This window comes from Cryptomeria japonica, chromosome 4 (assembly GCF_030272615.1).
Source record: "Cryptomeria japonica chromosome 4, Sugi_1.0, whole genome shotgun sequence".
Lineage (NCBI taxonomy): Eukaryota > Viridiplantae > Streptophyta > Pinopsida > Cupressales > Cupressaceae > Cryptomeria > Cryptomeria japonica.
Window position 1 is genome coordinate 532,903,396 of NC_081408.1, and position 25,600 is coordinate 532,928,995.

General features: G+C 37.7%; 2 protein-coding genes across 4 annotated transcripts in view; both read right to left on the bottom strand.

Moving 5' to 3' along the window:
- Window positions 1-25,600, bottom strand: part of LOC131044117 (uncharacterized) — a 341,446-nt gene that overhangs the window by 236,570 nt on the left and 79,276 nt on the right. The gene's annotated exons all lie outside the window — the stretch shown is intronic.
- On the bottom strand, window positions 6,793-7,747 carry LOC131875489 (uncharacterized). Its single transcript, XM_059219942.1, has 2 exons — window positions 7,428-7,747; window positions 6,793-7,124 (listed from the first exon to the last, which is right to left on the bottom strand). The coding sequence occupies exons 1-2, from the start codon at window positions 7,731-7,733 to the stop codon at window positions 7,074-7,076; spliced, it is 357 nt and encodes a 118-aa protein (XP_059075925.1). The 5' UTR covers window positions 7,734-7,747; the 3' UTR covers window positions 6,793-7,073.

A 25,600-nucleotide genomic window follows, 5' to 3' on the forward strand; every position in this document is an offset into this window, starting at 1 on the left:
GACCATTGCTTCCCTTCAACAATAGACCCCACACAAAATGGTGTCGTACGCAAACTATTGATGAGAAAGTGGTTCCATTCCAAGGGCGATACATATTCCCCTCCATCTTCCACTGCCCACCAAACTTTTGATACTCCTACCCAGAGATTCCACCATTAAAATTAAGAGGAAAGGTGAGATGGAATCTCCTTGCCTAAGCCCAATCTCGGATTCAAAGAAGTTGTCAAGTGAGAAATTAACCAAGACCAAGAACCTAGGAGTAGAGAAACCCATTGGACCCAATCAAGATCAAAGCCAAACCAACTAAAGACTTGAAGGAGAAAGACTCTATCCACCTAATCATGCGCCTTTTGAATGTCCAACATGATAATCATTCTCTCTACTTTGGCCTTTCAAACAGTATGGAACTCCTCATGAGCTATGATAATGCCTTCCAAAATCTACCTTCTCGAAGAAAAACCATTTTGTTCCTTCAAGATTAGGTTATTGAGGACCGATTTCAATGTTAAAAATGACTTTTGCGATCACTTTGCATGTATTACATAGAGAGATGGGTCTAAAATCCTCAAAAGACTCCACATTATGTTTCTTTGGAATTATAGCAATTAGAATATTGTTCAAGTCTTTGATCATGACCCACTTCTTCCTAGATTGCTCAATCGCCTTGGCCACATCGACTCCAACAAACTCCCAAAAAGATTGGAAAAAGTTAGCGGGGAAGCCATCCGGGATGGTGGCTTTGTCCTTATCTAGTTGAAAGGTGGGCTTTTTAACTTCCTCTATGGTGACTTCCTTGTAGAGTGTTCTATTTTGTTCCTCAGTAACCAACACAGGAATGTGCGATAAGAACTCGTTTTTCGCCGCGTCATCTTGCCCATCTACTCTATTCAAAAGGTTCTGAAAATATCTAACTACTTCCTGTTGATGTGTTTTTTATGCACAAAACATTTCAGAATAAAGTACCAAGGTAATTTACCCTCTCTTGAACAAAATCACCTCAGATGCTAAGAATGAGATCAACTAAAATGATTCCAAGGTTTCTACATGTCAGGTCTTGATGAGTGGGTAAGTTCAGTGGTTGATGTGAATTGTTGTGTTTCACTTGGGGGCTTACGCAAATGCTTGGATTATCATGAATGATGCGGAATAGGTGTGCTGACAACTTAAGATTTATCAATATGGTTCTGGATTTACTTCTTACTAAAAAAGGGGAAAAAGAATAGGATCAGGAAATCTATTCTAAACCTAAGAATGTAGGAAATGATGAATGGATCTAGTGGAATCAAACCAGGCAAGGTCTCACAATCAAGTATTGACACAAGCTTAGTGCAATCATCTAAGGTATACTTAATGATTTTCAGACTATTACTATCAAACGTAGACACCATCCAAGTTGATGCCTGTCAACGGACGCATAATAGTTGAAATTATGCTTACTCAAATTCCAGTTGACCACACAAGGCGCACTTACCAGCGGCAAGAGGCTAGTGGTATGGATTAAGGATTCCACACAAATATACTCAACAAATCTTTCACTCAATCTAACATACATGAAAATAAATTCTAATCTAACTTGGAGGAATTGAGAACCATGAATGCAAATACAACACTTAAAGAGCAAAATCACCAACAATAGAACAATGATTAGGATTCAAATAGTTGTAGCATATACCAACAATTCTACAAAAACTCTCTCTTACAAATGAGAGACAAGGAGGCATATATAGAGTCTCTTACAAAATGGATGGCCCAGATTGATCTAAGATCAACGGCCGAGATCATGCCAACAAAACCCTAGAATTGCCCTAATTAGGGTTACATCAAAAATGGCGCCACCAACATATGGCCCAATGAAAAGATACCTAGTCATCAAATAGGGAATCTTCTAGAAGATTCCTCCCTGCATCTCTCTCTCTCCTAGCATACTCCAAGAATCTAGCCAATACTAAATCTAACTCCTCCATGGAAATGCTAGGCAAGGTATCCTGATGTAAATGAATCACATCCAATGAATCTGAGCAAGCATTCAAAGTGTTCTCCCATTCTGGCGTGAGCTTCTACGAATTATGAACATGAATCAACAAAGAGACCAAGTCATCTATCTGACTCTTCTTCAAAGAGTCCAACTAGCAAAAATACATAAATTTTATCTTGTCTCTTAATTCGGCTAAGTGTAAACCACTAGCATCACTAACATCAACACCCAATAATTCCTCAATCGAGGCAAGGATCTTCATCTGAATGTCCTGAATTAATCCTTCCATCTCCATTCAACTCGATTGGGCGTTCTCATAAGCTGATTTCTTCAAGGCTAATGCCCAATACCAGCCATGGAAATCATATATGTCTCCACTGTGCACAATGTTCTCGCTGACCAAGGTGGAATTAGGAACCTTCTTCAATGCCAGGAGGCGTGGAATAGTCTTGTCCTGAATAGGCCGGAATTCTTCCCAAACTCCCTCCAAATACTAGATTCTGAATACGAGCGTTGTTGTCTTATCATATGCATGGACAAACTGAGTAAGGAAATCATCTGCCTGCTTTCTTGTGCTTTCAATCCACTTTTCCACCTCCGAGTGTGTACCTCCGCTACCTCACAATGTGAATGTATTCCATGGTCAACTGCAATAGGGGAAATAAGGGTGGGATCTCCACGCCTTGTCCCTGCAATATACTCTCTGCGTCTAATATTTTCTTCTCTATACCTTTCATTCTCCGCAATCGCTCCGTCTAACCTTGCATTGATTGACTGGAGGTTGTCACCAATCTCCTGGAATTCCTGCCTTGCGAATGGATGACCAAGGGCGACTAAAGTGATCTGGAAATCCATAGGAGTAGCAATGTCCGCTGTCACGCCTGCAATAGGAACAGCAATCTGCGCAATCCGCATTCCTGTCTCATCTCTAGCTATGTGCGACAAAATCTCCGCTCTCTTGGGCTCCTTCTTAGCAATCCTAGCTAGGTAATCATCAATATCATCAATAGGCTGTACCTTTATCATTTGTTTACTTTTCTCCATACTTCTCCTCAGCCATTCAGGAATACCGGCCATTTCCATACCATCATCAAGACATACTTCTCGATCAAGTCCTTTCAATGCCGAAATAACATCATCATTATCATCAGGATTACTCCTGGCCCAATCATATACTTCATTTCCCAAGCTAACTTCCAAAAGGACAGTAGGGGATTCCGGCTAATCATTATTCTCATCAGGAGGTGCAGATGTCGCTGTGGCATGGAATTCCTGAATATTCTCTGGTAGTATCACTGTGTTGGAACACTACTGAGTCTCCTTATTCTGTTCTATTACTTCAATCACTTCGATTGATGAGACACTGGGAGGGGGTGAAGGAATGATAGGCGGAATGATGGTTTTCTGTTTCTTCTTCACTTCCTCAATCTTCCTCCCTCTGGCCTTGACTTCTCCAGGCATGTTCTTCCTTTTCTTGGGAGCTTGACTCTCTTCGTCTGCATGAATCCTGACATCACTGACAGTCCTCTGATCATCCTCGAAAGTAGACTCTTTCGGCTTCATCCTTTCATAAGTGAACAAAACACCCATGTCAACCAACTCATTCATCTGTATATCCACCCATGTGCGGGAGAAATTCAAGACCTCTCTCATCAATACATTTAGGTCAATCTCTTCTGACTCTGACCAATTTGGCAATAAGATTGCCTTCTTCATTTCATTCTCATAATATGGGTGTGTATGATCTCTATCATCTAATACCTGATCAAGGATGAGGAAAAGTCCACACTTCCTCATGAAATCCACTGACATTCTGGACCACATTCTTCTCTTCACTACTTGTTCGTCCATTAAGTTAGCCCAATAATCCTCTATGTCAACCTTATGAGTGAACTTCTCTCCCTTGATCCTTTCGACCTTTTTGACTAGATCAAATCTTTCTCTTTTCTTGTATGTTGCGAATCTGTGGAATGCAATCTCCTCACCTGCAGTGCTGGCGGCTATGGCGGATTCGCAAACCTCTGACGTCTTCCCAACTAAAATAGGGAATGTCATTCCTGTCCTGTGCTTCTCTCTCTAGATAACATCGAACTCTAGAAGTTGTCTCACCACTTCCAACAATCACTCTGTCGGTTGGATACCTAGGAAGTCTGTAGGGTTCAGATTGAAATCCATGGATCCTGAGGTATGTGAAAGTGGGGAATTGTATATACCACGATCCATATTTTTCTATTAACTCTGTTGCCCCTTTGGACAATCTTCTGTAGATTCTGCCCTGCAGCATCCGTGTGATGTACATAGTGAATGCATCATTCACTCTCTTCTAGTCTTCAATTCTATGCATGCTCAGCTGGGGGTAGCATTCATAACTCTTAAATTGTCCTTGCCCATTCCCGACTTCACCTTTGCATATTAATCCTCTGTATGAAACAAATCGTGCAAGCAGGTACACCAGGTAGGAAGTCATGGCGAATGACTTGGACCGCTCTACATTCCTCAGCTAGAAATCCAAATTGTCACTTATGAACTTGGATCAATTCACTAGTGTTCCTCTAAGACAATCCTGGATGAGGTAGAACATCCATCCATGAAATATTGCTCCCTGCGGCATCCCCATCACTCTGTTGAGTAGGAATATCAAATCACTATATTCCTCCTTAAAATCTATGCACATAAGTGTCTTGGGAGCCTTGGAATGATGAGACCTAAGCTCAATCATCCACTCTTTGTTAATTAAATTCTTACATACACCCATCTTCTTCATGTATTTGTCTGCATAATCCTCCTTGGTCACATCCTTCATGTCTGTTCCACATGGAATTCCAAACACCTCAGCAATGGCATCCTCAACAAGGTAGGCGATGACAACGCCCTTAGGACTCTTAATCATTCTCGTGAGCGGATCGTAACATCGTGCACATTCCAAGATGAGTTCACTGCACTGTATGGATTGTGGAAATCCAGCGGCATGGAAAATGCCACTCTTCATAATATTCGCATATGCTGGGGAAGGAACCTGATCTCTGACTCCGAACATCTGACACTGCATCTGGTCGAATTCCAAGAAATGCATGTTTGTATCCGCGATCTCCTTCCATCTAGATGAAATCTTAAACTCTGGATAAAATCCAGCGTCTTCAGCAGCTCTTTCCTTTCCTTGTATCTTGACTTTGACATCGTACCTGTACGAAGCTCGAAGTTAGACTTAGAAAAATATTCGTAATAAAATTCCTGACTTTCTAAAGATTTAGCTAATTTAGAGCATGGAGTCAGGAAAATAATCCATACACTTGGTAAATTTTAGCAATTAAGTTCAAAGTGTGACAACACTAAGGCATGGAAGCCTTCCATAAAATTCATTTAATACCTCCTTACGCTTAGAAAATATGCAAGCTAAAGTGCAAAGGAGCATACCGGATAAGTGATGACTAAGGAAAGGTGTGAAAGGTTGTGTTTTCACACAATGAATGTCTGAAGACACCTTCCGTGGTCAACAATGGAGGTCAAAATTTTGAAGACAACCTGAAAAATTCAGACTTTTAAAGCATGTGGTAATCTTCAAAATGTGCATAAAATCAATAAAAAATCAGTTTTATTGATGAAAACAATCATTTTCTGGAATGTAAGTATGGCTGGTAAAATTTAGTTTTCTGAGGACAAGTCTAAAAATTGGATACTTCAGACTTACCAGCACCTTGCAAAGTGGTTTAAATCCCTGAAAATGATGAAAAATTGCTAAGGAAACAGCCCCAAGCAAATTCACCAAAATTGGTTAGGTGGCTGGAAATGAAAATTTCTGAGGACAAGCGCCTAACAATGCAGTTTCAGACCTGCAACAGCGATAAAATGGTCTAAAAAATGCACAAAAAACTCCATAAAACACCTCCAAATTCTAAATGTTTAAGTTGGAATTGGCTGGGCAATAAAAACTTAAGTCTGAAAATTAATGGCAGCCATTAATGGAGGTCAAAATCTGAAGCAAACCTCAGATCTGAAGCGAATCAGTAGGCTGGAAATGATGGCAGCCACAAAACATGCATGAAAATCATCAAAATATGGCACCAAAACACCTCCCAAGCAAAATTGAAATTTTCCCAAGTCTAGCGCCAAAATGGAATTCTGAAAATTGTTGTCAATGGCAGCCTTGATCTGCAGCAATGAAGGATGGCAGCAATCTAGAAAAAATCGCTCAAGTTGGGGTTGGATACCCCAAACCATAGTTGAAAATCTCGGACTCGCCTCGGACTCGGCAAACCAAAATTTTGGACTCGGACTCGGACTTGTGAAAGACTCGCGAAAGACTCGGCAAAGACTCGGCAAAAAAAAAAAACCATAGTTTTACAAAAAAAACATAAAGAAATTAATGCATTTAGAGAACATAAGTGCCATAATTGAAACATTACACATGTCATATGATCTACAAAGTACAAACACGCAATATTTGAAATTTCATCATTCATGGCAGCATATTCAAGTTTCAACTTTCAACTCTAAAATGTATAATACTATAATGGCAGCATAAGTATATAAATGTTCACAAAATTACATATAATGATATGTCCAAGTCCAACTACAAATGTGAAAAACAGCAATGTGAATGAACAAACCAAAGAGAAGACTACATCTTCCTCTTTGTATTTTTCCTAATATAGCTCAATTTTTCAGGCCTTGAGCTAGAAGTAGTAGCAGTGGGTGTTGTGGTATCTAAATGGTGAGATGATTCTTCTTCCTCATCTTCGTCCTCATCATCATCCTCATCTTCGTCCTCATCTTCATCCAATCTTTGCTCCTTCTGCGTCTTGTGCTGCTCCTCTCTCTATTTCTGCAATTTCTTCTTCAGTAAGGAGGACATCATCACCATCATTTTGTTCATTCATGGTCCAATCACCATATGGATCAATTTCATCCAAGTCAATGGCCTCATGTGAAACACCCTCCACCTGTCTAACTCGAAGGCGAAGGTTGTACCGAACAAATACTAGATCATAGAGCCGCTTTTGTGACAATCTATTTCTCTTCTTTGTGTGAATGCTTTCAAAGACACTCCAATTTCGTTCACACCCAGAAGCACTGCATGGCTGAGACAAAACACGGATAGCTATCTTTTGAAGATTAGGCATGCCCGCACCATAATTCTCCCACCATAAATCTACAAAAAACATTTAGAAATATTAGAATTGAGAAAAAAATGTAACAATCAAGTTTGTAGGTTTTTTCTTGCACTATTGAACTAAGTTACTAAATTTTTTACCTAGTTGTTGTTTTCCTCTCCTATCAATTGCTAGTTGTGATGAGAAGAGTCTCCCCTCTGCGCTTTTGTAGATCTTGAACAATGAACATTTCCAAATTCAGAAATAGATACTAGATAGTCAAAGTGTCAAACTCAAATTCAATAATGAACATTTCCGAATTCATAAATAAAGATAGAGCAATTGCAAATGTCAAATCTCACCTCCAACTCATCAAGAACCTTGTCTCTCAACTCGGGATCAGGTGTCATCTTATCAATGCATGTAATAACACCTACCATGACCTCCTCATCAGCCCTAAATGAATCAGAGAAGTAGAATTTCGGGTTCAAAAAGTAGGTGAAGGCATGTATCGGTTGGTGGAGTTGGTTTGTCCACCTACGATCAATGATGCGCCAAAAGATTTCACATTTTCTTGCATTTCCACGATAGTAATGTGAAATGGCCTCTTTGGCCCTATCCATGGCCTCATAAATGAAACCCATTGGCATGCCCTCTCCATCCACCATACGAAGAACCCTCACCAAAGGTTCTATCACCCAAAAAAATTAAAACAAATTTTAAATTAGTACAAAATCAACCCCTAAAAAATAAAATCAGCAAATAGACAAGATTGTATAAACTTTACTTTTGTGTTTGTTACTTACCGCAGTCAACTCCTCTCCACTTTTATTGAACCCTTCATCAAAAACAATGGTCACAATCTTCTCTGCTTCAGGTCTTTTGGAGTATGCAAACCCCAACCAAGCATCTGACACAAACATCTGCTTAAGATGAGGAATGGCACTAAGAATGCTCTGCAAAGTGATGAAGTGGCTAGCAAATCGTGTCACTCCAGGTCGCACAAGGTCCTTGCCATTTGTGTGTTTTCTCATCAAAGCAAGCACCCAAGTATGGTTGTAGATGAATTTGGTGACACTTTTTGCTTCTTCAACCACCTTCTTCACCCATCCAATCTTCCCAATGTCCTCTAGCACCAAGTCCAAGCAATGTGCAGCACAAGGACTCCATGTAATCGAAGGATGCCTCTGCATAAGCATTCTACCTGCAGATACATATGCAGCTGCGTTGTCCGTGATAATTTGGACAACATTCTCAACTCCAACTTCCCGAACCACACCATCCAACAAATTACACAAAGTCTCTGCATTTTTTATTTCATTTGAAGCATCAACAGACTTCATGAATACCATTGCACCATTTGAAGCCACCAAGAAGTTGAGAAGAGTCCTATTCCGTCCATCTGTCCATCCATCAGATAAAATGCTGCATCCTTTTCTCTTCCAATACCTTTTCTGATCATCAACCACACCTTCTGTATTTTTCACAGCTTTCTCTAGCAATGGCCCACTGAAGTCATGACCTGTTGGGGCCTTAAACCCCTTACCCGCCACTGTACATGCATTAACAAAACTTTCCCAATACACATTGTTTGCTGCATTGAAAGATAGATTATTGTAAAACCAAAAGTTTGAAGCTACTATCCGTGCTTGTTCATGCTTCTCTCTATTCCATCCTGTACCTTCAAGTGAAGGTTGTGCACCTGGAACATTGCGTGGTACAAAAAAATTAGGGTCTGATCTAACAGGAGTGCCACTAGCCTCACCCTCATTGTCACCAAAAGATGAAAGTGACTGACGACCCCGACTGTGACCAATGGGACCCGAAGTGGACAATGTGGGATTCATTGCAGCTGCCATGGCTTCTCTTGTTTTTTGCCTTTCTTCCTTATGCATATCATTCTCAGCAAGAATGGCCTTCATCTCTCTAATAATTTCAGGAGTTGATTTGGGGCATGCCTCCACACCATATCCAGGTATTTGTGCAAGGTGGTATTTTAATCTATTGATTCCACCAGTCATCCATTTTGTGCATTCGGTGCAAGTGACCTCCCCCTTTTTGCTTCCTACAATCCCATATTTCCAAGCTTTATCTCTTTGTCTTCCTGACCTTGGGGTTGCCCTTGGAGTTGAACTTGCCATTGCTGATTTAACATGAAAATAAAAAAATCAGCAGGGTTTTATGGAAAATCAACAAAAAAAATGACAATGAATCATTTGGGAAAAATAGCATTCAAAAACAAGAAAAAAAAAAGAGGAAATAACTTAGGAAAGAAAATAGAAAAAAATTTGGCAGCATATCCCCTTCTTTTTCAAGATTTTTTTCAGTTTCAAAACAATGAAATGATTCAAATGAAAAAAAAAAAGAAAGAGAAAAATCCTTACCTAGATCTCTCTTGTTGATTTTTCCTTCTTCCCTCTACTCCTCCAAACCCTTCTAACCTGCTCCAGCCAAAAAAAAACCAAAATGAAGTCAAAAAAATTTTTAAAAACTTGTTTTTAACCCTTACGGGCGCATTTTTCTAGGCCCGCGAGTCCCTGTGAAAGTCTCGCAAGTCCGAGCGAAAGACTCGCGAGTCTTTCGTAGGGACTCGCCTCGCGAGTCCTAGGCGAGTCGACTCGCGACGCCAAAGGACTCGCGAGTCCGTGGCGAGTCCGAGGCGAGTCCGCGAGTTTTAAAACTATGCCCCAAACACAAAAATTTGCTTGCCTTAGCAAAAAATCAAAATTTTTAGAATTTTGAAAAATGTTGTTAATGGCGGCAATCTGCAGCAATGAAGGTCTGAACAGCAAGCAAAAATGGTGGAGGAAAAATCGTTCAAGTCTCCAAACATGAAATTGCCAACTTTCACCAAAAAATGCCAAATTTGGAAAAAATCGCCAAACTTAGCAAAATCAAAATTCTGAAACTGGTCTCTAATGGTAACCAAGATAAATAAATCAACAAGCTGGAAAAAATGGAGAAAAATAAATCCTCAATCCCACACTTCACAAAAACACATAGCTAAAAATTCGCCCAACTTGGAGAAAAAATCGCTTTCATGGAGACACCTGGCAGAAATAATAATAAAATAATGCTAAAGTTCCTCTCATATACTTGCTTTCATCTTTCACTTTCACCACACAAGCAATGTGAGATAAAACACTTGTATAAATACTTGCTTTGTGAAACCCTAACTTGCTTCTAGAAAGTTCAAACATTTAATAATTATTGCAAGTTATTAAATTTTGCTTTTAAATTTTAAATAATCATTAATAATTATTTAAAAGCAATTAAATGGGGCTTATTTGTTAAAATATTATAATTTAAATCCAAAATAAAACCTCCAGGGGAAAATCGCTATCAGTTGGGATTGAAAAATCCCGGTTAAAAATCACTTAAGTGTCAAAATTTACCCCATAAGGGAAATTCAACCCATGCTTGGATAAAAATCCATGCATAACTTCATCAAAATGCACATAAAAACCCTCCCAGGGGAAATTCGATGTGAGTTTGGACAAAAATCCAGACAAAAATGCACTCAATTTGCAAAAAATCACCTCCAGGGGAAATTCGATGTGTCTAGACAGAAATCCACACTTAAAACTCACCTAACTTGGAAAAATACCTCCCTGGTGGAAATTCGACCTTAGACTGGATGAAAATCCGGACTCAAAACTCTTCATAATGTTCCCAGTGGAAAATCGATCCCTATCTGGATGAAAATCTGGACAAAAATCCTTACAAAAATGCTCAGGGGAAAATCGACCTTTGTCTGGATAAAAATCCGAACAAAAACCCTCACTTAGTTGTCACAAAAATCCTGGTGGAAAATCGACCCAGGCATGGAATTATCCTTGCACTCCAGTCCACACTCCCAAGGGAAATTCGATGGCAGTCTGGATAAATCCTGACACTTAGCCAAATTTGAACACTTCCAGGGGAAATTCAACCCAAGTATGGATAAACAGTGGGGGAAATTAGTAGCCAGTATGGATTCCAAGGGAAACCCATGTGTAGTATGGATTTTGAGTGGGGCAATGGGTTGGGTAGTCTGGAATGTGAGGGGAAAAACACCTCTAGCATGGATTTTGACCCTTTAACCCTTGGAATATGAATTTCCCTTAGGATTTTATCATTTTAACCACTCAAAATCACTCAGCAACTTTAAATTTGACTGGACTTAGGCTAATTTTCCAAAAATATGAGCGAAATGCTACGAAAATATTGCAATAAAGTGCGAAACGAACTTAAATAATACCTTAGGAGCGAGAAAACAACTCCAAAAGGTCTGTGAATATCTTGGCACTTTAGAATCACTGATGCGCGTGTTTAAAAACACGTGAACGTTCAAATGGTCAAACACTTAGCAAAACTTAGGATCATTAAAAATATCATCTTTTGCAACTTGATCCTAACACTTCAAAAACCCTAGACGGCACTAGGCATGATCAAAATTCTGAGACTCGAGCACGGGAAACGCAAAATTGCCCCACTAAGAAGCCAAAACCCTAACCTAACAACGCAGAAAGTTGGCAAAGAGGGGGTCCCCGTTAGCAATGGGGCGATGTGTGAAAAGGTCACAACACTTCCATCCCAATTTCCTCTTCCAAAGAGATTTTGCTACCATCCTGCAAACTAATTTTCAAGATCCTATTTAAGCTCCAATTGGCTTTGGTCTTATTGTGAAAATACTGTGTTGCTATCCCCTTCATTTAGCCATGTTTCCCTTGATTTTTGTCTCTAGAAGACCTCTTCTTGGCAAGAACCTTTGTGTACTAGCATAGCAAAGACTTCTCCTTATCATAATCTTTCATTTGCATGCCTAATTTGATCACTTTGTTGTTAATGTCTTACAGCTATGCTTCAATGTTTTCCTTTTCAACGAAAAATATTTTTAAAATTCTTCCCTGTTAACTAGAACATATGTGAACCCCTACGCTCTAGTGGCACCCCCCACCAATCCCGTATTTGAAGAAAACACACACTTATACTGAGAGGGGGGTTGAATCATATAAGACCTACTTTCTCAATGATTAATTTTAGCAATCTCAAATAAAAAACAAAGCATCCACACAATTAAGATCTCACAAAAGAAGACAAGATGCACACACAATTTTATGGTGAAACCCTTGTGGGAGGAAACCATAGCAAAATATTGGTTTTATAAAGAACTTCTTACAATTTTGTAGGCACCAACCCACAGGAGACACCAATGCCCTTCACTGAGCACCAACTCAACAAGAGACTCCAATCTCAGATCTTGCAAAGTAGAAGGCTCCAACCTTCACAATGTAGGAGAAGAATGATCTTCTTGAAAGAAAGACTGATGAATAATGATGAACAGCAGATACCCCAACCGGTACTGAGAGGGGGGGGGGTGAATCAGTACAGATAAAAACTCACTGAACAACTTATCTAGCTAAAGCAAAACCAACTGGTTATCACCATTACTGAACTTAACCATGGCGATACCGATTAAACACAGTAAGACACTAGACACCATAAACTGATAGATCTGAATACTTCAAATACGATCAATTATGCAACATCAACTTCACCCATAAACATATCCATGTGGTATACTAAAAATACCATAACCTATTAACCCTGCATGCATAATCCTTCAACCAAATACTTCATAAACATCACATGAAAAATGCATAACACATAACAAACAGATTTTTCACGTGGAAACCCAAATGGGAAAAACCATGGTGGGGATGAATACCCACAAGCTTGTTTTGAACTCTTTTGAAGCTCACCCTGCTAGGAGCCTAGTCCGGTTAAAGACTTTACAATAAGGTTCTGTTAGGAACCGGTCCTATTAGAGATCACCTAATTAAGGGATGGCTATATACCCTGTTAAAGGTTACCTCCCTAGAGGATTTAAAGAACTCAATGATCTTGAGTCACCTGGTTACAGGTTTTACAATAAGCTTGTTAAAGCTACCCGGTAAAGGGATTTTCCATCTGTTGAAATGATTAGAAGACAACAGGTAAAAACTCTGATCTAATAATAGCACTATATGCCAAGGCAGATCCTTTTCATATCCTCTACTCTGCAAACACACTCTGCAGTTTTCCCTCTTACTGGTCTAGCAAGTATCAAGTATCTCTTCACTCGGATACATACACACACAGCATTTGCCAACAACTTTCCAATACAAACATCATCAACCTTATAGGTAACAGATAGGTCGGTAGCATAAACCCTAAACCCTAAGATGCTTAGGTTTACAACACAGGCGGTCCAATCCTGACCGTCCAAACATATTGCATAGAGCATTACAATTTCAAACAGATCACAAGACAATCTGCATCGTTCATTCATCACCGCTCATGGGAATCAGTAACCCATCACGCTTTCTTCTTATGCCACTAACAAGAATGATCATTCCCGAGGTAGACTTCAAACGCAGTCGATCTTCTTATGCCTCAATCCTTCACGTGCACAAAACTGACGTGGCACCTCGATCACAGAGTATCATCGGTTCATCACACAAGCTGGATCGCCAAACCGATAACCATAGAGCTGAGACTACCAACCGGTAATCACACTTAGTGAAACCCCGACACTGATTCACTGAATCTCCTCATGCCTCTTCATACCGGTTCACCAACTTCTTCAATCTACATACCGGTTCACTTACACTTATTGACATCAATGACAACATATATTATCGTCATATCAACATACCAGTTCACCATATGCCAAGGATATCCAACAAAGACTTCAACAATCTGCCCACTCCTTTCTCATAAATTTGCCTTGAGAATCTGCTCCAATGTCCTCACTCAGATCTAAAAAAAATAGTCTTCAAAAGTGTGTTTACAAATCTGATTTATTCCTTCACAATAAATCTGCACTAAGTCTGCCATAATCTTCACAAAATATTCTTAGAGAACTTGCATGAATTCACCCTCTAGACGAGATTCAATTAACCTCATAAATCTACTAACATGCAGGTCTGATTTATCTTCATAGATCTGCTCTTTCTCTGCCCTTTTATGTCTGCTCTAAATGGGAAGAATCTTCGATGAATTGATTGATTGAATTGTCCACAACAACCTTCCTTTTATACCCATTAAGTGCCTTTTCAAGTGAATGATTGCATCCTTCCAATGCTGGTTGGTCAAATATAAAGAAAAAATTATTTTTTTAATTTTTTATTATCTTGCCCAAAGTCAGCGCTTATACTAAGGAGAGTCAGCCAACATGAGGTTTGTATTTTTAAACATTTTACCACCTAAACTAGGCGCATCACTTCAAAGGGTCATCCCTTTGTGGGGCCCAAATAAAAGCTAACAATAAATGAATTTATTGCCTTAGACAAGTGTTGTAACCTTTTCACACATCACCCCATTGCAAATCGGGACCCCCTCTTTTTGCCAGTAGTCTTAGGTGTCAGGCAGTCTAGAAGCAGTCAAGTCTCCCCCTAGGTCAGATTGGAGTCCTTATAGCTCTCAATGCTTAAGTGATAGATAGAAGTCAAGATGATCACTGAATGATGCTTCACAGTGCATATAATAACCCACCCTGTTCTGGTACTAATTTTTTGCACCTTTTCTACCTCAAACAATTTGTCATACAGTTTGCATACATGAGCAATGCAAGGAATTCTCCGTTGCATACAGTTTGCATACCTCAAACAATTTGTCATACAGTTTGCATACATGAGCAATGCAAGGAATTCTATGTTGTCTCAGAAAATTCTGTGTGAATGAGGGTTCATGAAGCATGCATTGATTCTTTTGTAAAGAACTCAAACTCAAATCTACCCCAATCTTACTCTCCCTCCAAACTTGTAACAGATTGCTTGGTTTTCTGATTTTTCCAGACTTATTGATATTTCTTTTGAAAAGTTTAAATCAAATAGTTCTTTGCTTAAAAATCTTAAAACATATGAAGAACAAATATTAATATAACAAATCTTAACACGCATTAATAATACTTGAGCCAAACATATAATCACTGAAATCAGTGAAATATTCATGCAATAAGCTTCTGATATAACAGCAAGTATAATGATGGAAATATACCAAAGTCTGACCTTCAATTGATAGCCAAGGTAAATTGTTTCAGTCATGCAAAGTTCTGAAATTGTGTTTCATTCCTGAACAGTTCCAGCAACAGCAAAATTACAGTACTAAACTTTCCTTTCCAAACACTCAGAAATACCTTCAATTTCCTTAAGTGCCATAGCTGGAAACATAAAGCTACGATTTCTTTTTTCAAACCTGTCCTCTCTCTTCTTGAAAACCACCAAAACCCTGCCCCAAATGACTGAGAATCTTCTGAGCAGCAGCTTTCCTTGTCACTGTAATGTCACTGTTCATGCACTATACACATCACTGTAGCGCCCAGCAATGTCCAACATGCCACTCAATGAGTCTGGCATCCAAACTTCTTCACAAAATTCAAACCCTAGCAAAATGATCTGAAGAAACAGAAAAGGTAACTTACAACACCAATACCTTCATTTCCAGAAATGTGAAACACAAGTGAGATAGCTGAATGATGTCTCTAACTAACAGAGGGTTTTCATCCTCAAACCTGCTGAAAGCCAAAGCTCCCAATCCTCCAAGAGTAATAATAAAGCCAATTAGAAAGCCAAACTTCCAAGCCCCCCAAATGAGCCTCTCAAACCTGCTTTTATAGCTCTCTCAAAGGGATTGACCCTCTTCTCCAGGCCAATGCAGGATAAAAAGTTTTACTTTATTTTATTTCTCCATTTTGGCATCCAACTTAAGAGGCACTTTTAACTACAAAAATTGATATAAATAACTTTTAAAACATTTTCAACAAGTCATTTTTTAAGCATCCCATCATTTAAAACTTTCCATTCTCTTTCCAGTGAGCTATAACACTAAGGTGCCCAATAAATAAATTTAATTAAAAATACAATGTTAGTGAAAATAATTAAATATAGCTCAATAATGCACCCAATTAGCGACAATGATCAAAATGCATCGGAGTTGAAATCTGATTGCGTAGGAGCGATCCCAATGATAAAAGATGACAAATGGATCCCACTGGGTGACTCACTAAAAATAGACACTCCCTCCAATAATCTTGGAGCCCAAACCAGAAGCCATAACTAAGAACAAAAATCATCATATGGCTCCCTCTAAACCCTCCGAGCTCACCGGTAACATCAAATTACCCCTTTGAGCAGGCTAACACAAACCCCAAAAGTCAGCAACAACTGTACTACTAGAGAACCTGAAAAATTGAGGACATTACAATACAACCTTCAAAATCAGGACATGATATGAGTCTTAGGTAAGATGAACAATCAAGCAAGCAAGTGGACACCCTTAGGTTGCGATGAAGAAGCGAGGATGAATCAATAAGTGATGATCAATCAACTGAGATGAAGCGCTTGATGAGGATGATTCAAGGTCTAAGCGAGGATGAAAAGAAAGAAAACACAAGTCAAACCTATGAAGAAATTACTTTACACTTGGTGGAATCAATAAGTGATAAGGGCATTGAAATGATCAACTTAGATAAACGATGAAGCAATCAACTTGAAGTGCAAGTCATTGAGTTTGTCCACGAGTCATCGAAGTCCACGACCTCAGGAAATCCACAACCTAAGGCTATCCCCTAAGGAAATCATGAAAGGCAATGATGAAGGTAAGTTGCAAGGTCCCAATGTCTTGATGGGAGATAATGAAAATGCCTTGGAGTGAATTGGATGAAGAAATCTTGATGTTGAGGGTGAATGATGACGATCAATCCATTACTTGTGCACATCCATGAATTGATAAAAACCACGACTCAAGGGTGGATGGCAAGGTTGATCCATGAAGTGAAGAAGAAACAAAGAACTCGTTCAATCCTTCACTTGGAGAATCGGGATCAACAGTATGATGAAGATGAATTAATTGACTAAGTGTTGGATTTTGCATGCTTGAATGATGATGATGACTATCCTCCACTTGCAAGAATCCATACCTCACTAAAATCCACGCCCCTCCAAAATCCACGAAGTAGAGAAATCTATGACTTGGAGGTGGATGGCAGTAAGTTTGTCCTTGAGTTGAGGAAATCCACGACCTAGTGAAGGTAAGTGCAACATCCATATGTTTGAGTAAATGAGCGCCAACTAAAGTGAGTTCATGATGGAGTGAAGTGATCAAGGCAACCAACTACTTGAAGAAAGCAAGTGAATTGTCCTTGAGTTGACCAAATCCTCAACCCTAGAAAATCCACGATGGGCAGAAATCCATGCCCAACCAAAAGCCATGCCTTCCTAAAATCCATGACCATGCGGATGAAGTTGAAGGTGTGCATAACGAGGTGTGGAATTAATTAATTTTGTGAAAAATTGCCCCTTATTTAAATAAAATGGTTCAATTTCCAAGGTTTAAATTTGAAAAGGCACAAATGTGAAAAGTTAGCCTCATAGGAAGTTAGAACACCAAGAGTCATGAGTCAACTATAAAGAAAGGTGATGATCATTTCCCCGTCCCCCCATAAATCATAGCAACATAATAACATTTCCCCATCCCCCCATCCTGAAAACATTGGGTAACATAGATGAATTTTGTTCTTAATTCACTGATATTGCATTAGTATGATCACTTTTATGAGCATGGAATTTGTAGGGAAGTTTTGTTCTTGACCAACAAATGCTCATATATGTAGAGCTTTCCAATTGAATCGCCAGACACTTTCTAGGAGGGATGGTATCAGCATGTGTGATGTCCCCATAGAAACAAACATTATAGTCATTTCTCAAAGCATCTTCATAAAGCATCAAGTGAAGGATAGACAATAAGATTGATTGTTTGGGATTGTTTATCATAATAATATGGACCAAGCATGACACCATTGACAAATCCGAAAATAAAACCAAATACTCAAGTATGCCCAAGAACTGCTCATCCCTTCCAATCATCAAGGTTTTTGAGTTAAGCTGACTATGACGTAGGATAAATCGATCAGACTATAAAGAAAAAAAAAGTTTGTCGATAGTTTTCCATGATGATCAAGGAGAATCAAAGACTACATCAAACAATTCCATATATTGTCATTACCTTAGGAGCAGTTGATTACATCACGCAAGCATAAACCGCTATCATCATCATATCAAATATAATGTGTCGAGCACTCAAATGTCAAATTGAGTAATCCATAAAATTGATGTTGACATCGAGGAAGCAAACAGCATGTTAAGGTAGAGCGATTATTATTATCGATGTAATATCCTTGTTACTACCTTAGTAAAACAAAGACTAAATAATATTAGTAAACTAAGCGATAATCAGGGAATAATTACTCATCAACTAAAGGGTGTGATTTTTGCTTGAAATAATGAGTTGCAACCCAAACTCACATCCTTTCATGGCATACTAAAGGAGATCGATAATCATTTGCAAGGCATCATCAAACATCTCTTATTTCTATTTCATATCCATTTGTGGATCACTCAAGTTGAGTAGCAGCCTCATTGACTTGGACGCATAAATACAAGTGCTATAAATCAGAAATGGCGCCATATAGAATTGCTATTATCATCAGATATATCAGGCAACCATTCAGATTGGAAGGTCTTTGAAAGATCCCTAAATAGGTCTTTTGCTGCCCTGTTTAAATTTTAATTTAATAAAATATATTTTGGAGCCTTTTTGGTGCTCTTAGAGACTAGACAGAAGATGCAGAAGAGTTTGTTTCTTTTGTGTTGTTTTTTGGTGATGGGGTTTGCAACATATGACAAGAAACAACATAAAAATGAACTGTAATCAAGAGATCAACTTCTGATTTTTTATATGACAGCAGATTACAATCATCTAGAAGTGAAATAAGTTAAATAACATTCACATGTACAAGCAGAAAACATACCAAGGATCCAGTGCTAGGGTTTGAGGCTAGTTTGCTATCCAGAAAATGGATAAAAGCTGAGAAGGATGATGTAGGAGTAGGTCAATGGATCCAATCTGCTTATTCTGCCATAAGATGAATTACCAATAACAAATTGGGCAAGAACCCAATTACCACCTGGAAATCCAACCTTTGCCAGGCAAAATTATACAATTTTGACCTTCTTTTCCCACTGTTTTGCTCACCCTGATCACAAATCTAGTCAGTTGACTGTGATTTCTTCCACACTACCCTTTCTAATCCCAACAATGAGATCAAGCACAAGAAATGGAGTTAGAACCCTCCATTTAATTTAAAATTGATGCACAACCTTCTAGAATGGTACGGCACTGCCTAGAATGGTACGACTGCAATTATGGAACCCACACTTGCTGCAATTTCAAGATAAACTGCTCAGAACTGATGTATCATACCTAATGGTGATTGCTGGGCTGGTTTTGTTGCTAAATTGACCCCCATTGGGTCTAGACAAGGCACATCCTTGTCCCACTTGGGCAAATTAGTGGGTACACCTCCACTACCAATGCAGATATGAGGGTTTACATCCTCCAAACACTTGCAATTTTTGCTGCTAATGCAGAGCAGCGAAAATCAGAAATAAAATAATAACATAATGCCAATTTCCTCCTCCAAAATGTCTAATAACCTTTTCCAAAGAGTGGTGTAACCCTAAATGGAATATCCAACTAAAAAAGCATCTTCCTTGGCATCTTTTAGGTCCACATAGCTTAAAGGCTTAAAGGCTTTTAAAGAATGACAAGGGTCCCACCATGCCATGTTATTTAAGTGATTTGAGCCACTTTATTAAAAGGTACGCATAGCACTTTATTCAAACATAAGCCTTTATTAAAAAAAGAAACTTAGGCTTATAAAGTAACTTTATAAAAGTTATTTTTTCCTTATTAACTTTTGACACAGAAATTTTTAAGTGTCTTTATTCATCAAATGCAATGTGGGAATTGCATCAAAAAGATGGGGACATGACAGTCTTATAGAATTGCCATTACAATCAGGCATATCAGGCAAGCATTCACACAGATTGGAAGGTCTTATCAGACCTAAACAAGTTCATCTTTGTATATTGATAAAGCCATATCAGACACAGCAGTTTATAGTGATTGACCAATTAATAATATATTGCCATTTCAAAAGAAGAATATCAGATAAGCAATTGGGTTGATCAAAGGGGACCATTTGCATATTTATACAGTGTTATCAGGAGCAGCATTACCCTTATACTACAACCTCATAAATCAGTTAAGGATCAGTATATTTCAAAAATATCATTTATATATATTGAGCCTATATTGGATTGATATATTGCTATCAAAATAATCTCTTGATCTTGCATAGTCTAAGATTCATATAGAGAAATTAAGTCTTAATCAGAATTCATCTTATACATCAGATTATATCACATTGATTGAACAAAGAAACCATCATCATTATACAAGTCAGTTATCATTATAATTCTTGCATACAATAAGGTAAGTAACAATGTATTTGCAAAGGTTTGATAGAAAGTATAAGTAAATTTCACAAAATCTTAAGAGATTAAATAAGGGGACATTAAAGCATGTGCTTGGATTACAAATACAATTCGCTACTGGCAGAATCGAGGGGTATCATGTTGTTACTTGTTGATGCCATCAAGAGATTTCTCATACTGTGTGATGGTACCGCTTAATTTTTCCATTAATTCATTAACTTTTTCAAAAAAAATTACTTAATATAAGGAACAATAATAGAGTCTAAACAGGATACTTCCAAAATAGGGATAATGCAATCCTTTCTCCTCCAACATTTTGTGAAGTGCTCAGTTCTTTTGTAATATGCCCATTGGAGTCAAGGGAAGAATACAACTAAGAAGGAGATTCAATGGGGAAAGGAAAAAATGTGTTGAAGTTCAAGATGGTCTACATGGCAAGGAAGCTTGAGGAAGTGGGCGGCATAAGCTAAATGCGGCTTCTTTGGAATGTTCAAATCAGCAAGGGTGACTCCAAACCTAGTTAAGGTGGGGGAGAGGGCAGGGGGAGTTGTTCCACATTTTAAACCTAAATAAGTTCTAGTTACTATGTGTGCAGATGGGTAAAATATTGGAAGTACAAGGACAAACTGAGAATTATGTTTAAAAGTGATAATTAGGGTAGATTCCCAAGCCTAGGACTTTGTGGCAGTCTCCAAACATTCTTTTTCAAGGAAAACCATTGGCCAAAACTTCACGCATGTGCTCTCTAAATTTCCTCAAAAGAGGCATAAAAATATCCAAGACTTATATTCAAAGGCCACTTCTATGTTGTCTTCATGGCCGCAAGCAAAGTCTAAATTGAACTTGTGTAATGTGGATAAAGAGACATTTCAAAAAATAATTGAGTCAATGCACAAAATATTTGTGCAATCTACCATAGGATTAGAAGTGGTATGTTGATACCCCATTCTGTAATTGGAACCCTAGAAAAGGATACAAGTGGCTTTCTTCACATGCTTATGGTTCAAAAGTTGAATTCAATATGGTATCTTCAATCTCCATGATCTCAGATAAACACTTTCACACAACTTGTGAAGTGGCTGTGAAGCCCAAAATTGTTCATTGTGCCTGGTGTTTACTTTACCAAGGTCTCCCAATTTGTAAATCGTTAGCACGTTCAAGTGTACCTAACGGTGTGCATTTTGTAAGCAATTTGAAACAATCAATTATTTGCTTTTGATTGTGTGCCCTTACAAAGTCAGATCGGTTGTGGATTCATGATTTTCTCAAGTCTCTAAAACCAAAGCCTTTCACTTGGCATAAAGTTTTCTTATGTGATTAGGCCAATTTCTTTTCTAATTTGGCGCATCTTCTCTAGAATTGAATGTTGAATTGAATGTTTCAAGAATAAACCTGATTTGTTGCTGAAACAATACCCAACTCAGAAACATGCATCTCTTTCTTGTTTAAATTTGAGAATAACCATGAAATATCCTTTTGGCACCATCAAAATATCAACCAAGCCAAAAGGATTCCAATAGTTTTTTATTCAAAGTCAAATCCAGGTTGGCTCCTATGAATTTACTAATTAGTGCTTTATCTGTAAGCAGTCAAAGGCAATGTCCTCTATCATTTACAAAGCAACAAAACCTTCGAAGGCATACACGGTTGGCATGGTACTGTAGGAGTTTTTATAATTCTTCTTCGTTTTTGTTGGGTATTAGTGTTCACATATGTGTGAGGTTAGCTATAAAGTTGTTAATAAACAACTCAATATTGTTAGGAATATTGCATCATAGGATGCATAAAATAATTTGTTATAGGTTGTTAAAATAGGTTATTATATTAGTGGTACATATTGAGTTGTTGAGAACAACTCAATATTTATAGGAAAGTTGAAAGTGGAGTTTCCTACAAAATAGGATATGATAATCCTATAAATATGTAATCTATATTTGATTGAAAAGATGAGAGCACGACATTATTTGTGTAAAATATTTGTATGCTTCTTTTAATCTACCCAAATTCTGAAATTCATTATAGTTTTGGTTATCTAATCTGTGTGTGAGAACAGATCTAATTTACAGAAGGGTTGTGCAGTGGCAGGCACTGGGTGGGAGGAGGCCCTTGAGAGAAGAAAGTGTGCATAAATCCCAAAGGCAGGAAAGGGATGAAGGGTGGCAGGGGGTTAGCGAGTGGAAGTGCAGGAGAAGATTGCATGCCTGTCAGTGTTTCAGAACTTTACCCAAGACTCTGATTAACAACAGCAGAAAATACATGTCATTTTATGAATCTCATTGCAAAACCATTTTTAGGTGTGTCCCTTAAGAAATATTCTTCATTATTGTCCGTGTATCCTTCTCTCCAACAGTTTCATGTATAGGCAATCTAATTCACTAATCTTTCTAATCTCAATTTGACTGTCAGGCTTTGGTAAAGCATTTGAAATAATATCTTAATTTAGAAATAAACTGCATGTTCTTTTTATTGCACTGCATGATCACTCACCTTCAATTGCTTTGTTCAGTAATGAAGGGGAAGTGAATGTGTCACGCTCAATGATATTAGCCTTTTGTATCCAACCTCTCCAGTAAGGACCTAATCCTCAAAGGCAATTTGAAAAGATCATTTAGCGCCATCTGACAAGGCTCTCGATGGCTGGTTTGTCCACCTTATTTGCTCTATTAATATCTTACCAAGCACACCACCATCACGGATTATTTGCTCAGGATCTACTAAGAAATGAGAGCTTTTCTTGCCACTCTTTTGCCAACAAATGAAAGCAGGATTCCAAGCTGACAACATGAGCAATGGAATGCTTATATAGTCCTCAATCCTAGATTCCAGACATGACAAGACCCTCAGAATACCAGTGAAGATAATAACATACATATTGTCAAGCAGCACAACTTTTCAAGTTAGTCATTATTGTCAATGATTTGAAATATTTGACTCTGGAAAAATATGATCTTCCATGAGCACCACCAACCACTTCTGCTACCATCCATTTTCTTGCAATGAGTGTACTTTAATCTCTAGAGTTTGCAAGGTTTAGACCTACTTGATCCCTTTGGAAGAAGGAAACGGTCACTAGACACCAAAGGTAATTCTTTCACCCTTTCTTGTTTTCCCCAAGAGCTGGTAAGTTCTCTAACAAAAGTTAAAGAAAGTCCATTTTACCAAGATGGATTTCTAGTTTTAATTGAAGTACATGTGTAGCAATAAAAAAAGGCAATTCTATTTATATTTCAAGCAAGAACATCTAACAAAGCCACAGATGTTATTGTCCAACAAAAGGACTACATAGAGGATGATTTTTGTCTGGCTAAGAGACTAAATCTTAGGAACAGTTCCTTTAACAAAGAAAAACAAATTAATAAAGCCACCTCTACTCCTCCAAAGTTTCTATGGTTCAGAAAAATAACAACCTCAAGAAGACCGAAAATAAGATCTTTAAGTTTCAAGAAATACCATAGCCAATCAAAACGAAAGAGAACATGTAAAATGGCATGTCCCCTTCTCAAGCATTATATTTTTTAAGACCTTAGTCTATTTAATTAATTTTTTCCAAAAAGTTAATACGGTGGTAAAAGGGGAAATATTAAATGATTAAATTTAGGCTGTCAAAAAACCATTTCACCTTATATTTTAAAAACGCTAATTATTTTAAAAAGTTGTGATAAATGTGGCTAAAGAGTGTTGCTAAGACCAAAGTCCTTTATGCAATTATTTAGAAAGACACTTTTAATAGTTTCTAACTTGTGGAGGTAAAAATAAAATAAAACAATATAACATTATATAATTTCTCTCCAAAAAGTTATTAATGGAGGCATAGACACAAAGAGGGTCTTCTTGCTCAGTTTATGAGTTTCTTCTTCTAGATAATGAACATTAGTTATTCTTCTTCTCCCTAATGACAAAACCCTCCTAACCATTTGAGTGATTTCACCCAAAAATTGCCTGAGCTGAATGCATCCAATTTCTTGGTGTTTGGGGTCAAATTTAGGTTGTGTTTTCGAGGTATTTTCAAATTATGAAGATATTCAAATTTCCACTTGAATATGTGGTGTGGATATTCAGAAAACACAAAAAAAATATTTTGATGTGTTTCTAATTCTATACGTAGAGCATTGCTAGATTTTGGTGTGAAAATTTTGAAGATTTCTACTCGATGATATTTTGGTTTATTAGAGGCTTGATCAAAGTTTATTTATCATATCATTATGGTTTGCTGCTCTGTCAACAAATATACTATATTATTTTGTTGAGTCCAGCTTGGAAGAGGCCATACCAGTTCTAACGCCAGCCGTACTTCTTATTAATATTGCTACAGCTATGAAAACTTTTTAAGTGCTGCGATACCATCCTTGGTACCTAATTGCAGCCATGTATGTTTATTCTGAGCGACTGTAGCCTCACCTTCTTCAGTTGCACCATATTCAAGTCTCAAGTTTATCATTGATAACAATGTGATTCTTCAACGAAAGTCCCTTATTTATATATTAAGTTATTAACTTTTTTTTCTGCTGTTTTGAAGAAAAAAAGGATCACAACTTTCTTTAGCTGCTGGTTATTATTTGAGCAATCTACAGCACCTTTTTCTAAGCAGCCATAACATTCAAGGTGGCTGTAATTTGGGATAATATTTTTGTGATGGCATTTTTAGACGAAGAAAATTGATTATCTGTTATTGTTTCAGTTGATATAATATTCTTCAAATCATAGTGCAAATTAATATTGTTGTTATTCATAATTTTGGAAGTTCATATTTGCTGGTTCAATTATATTGAGGAAGATTATTGTTGTTATGTTCAAAGGTTTTTCATTGTTGATTTCAGCTACAACAGATGGATTCATGTTGCCAAATTCTTCTATAGCTGATTGCATCCTTCAGATAATTTACATTCTCTACAATTTGCTTTCCAAATGTTTGATGAAATGTCCACATTCAGATTGTTGGCCAGCTCTATAACATAATTCCTAGATTTGGTTTTAATTTTCTTATCATTCAATATTGTAATAAACTAGACAGTTTTACAACTAGTTAAAAGTAGCAAAAATTTAGCAAAAAGATTTTAAACAGTTCACCTCTGGATCCATGTTATTATTGTATGAACATTCTGGATAGTTCACCACTGGATCCCATCTAATTTGCATAACAATATCCACCATTTTGGCATTGATTCAGAAATGAA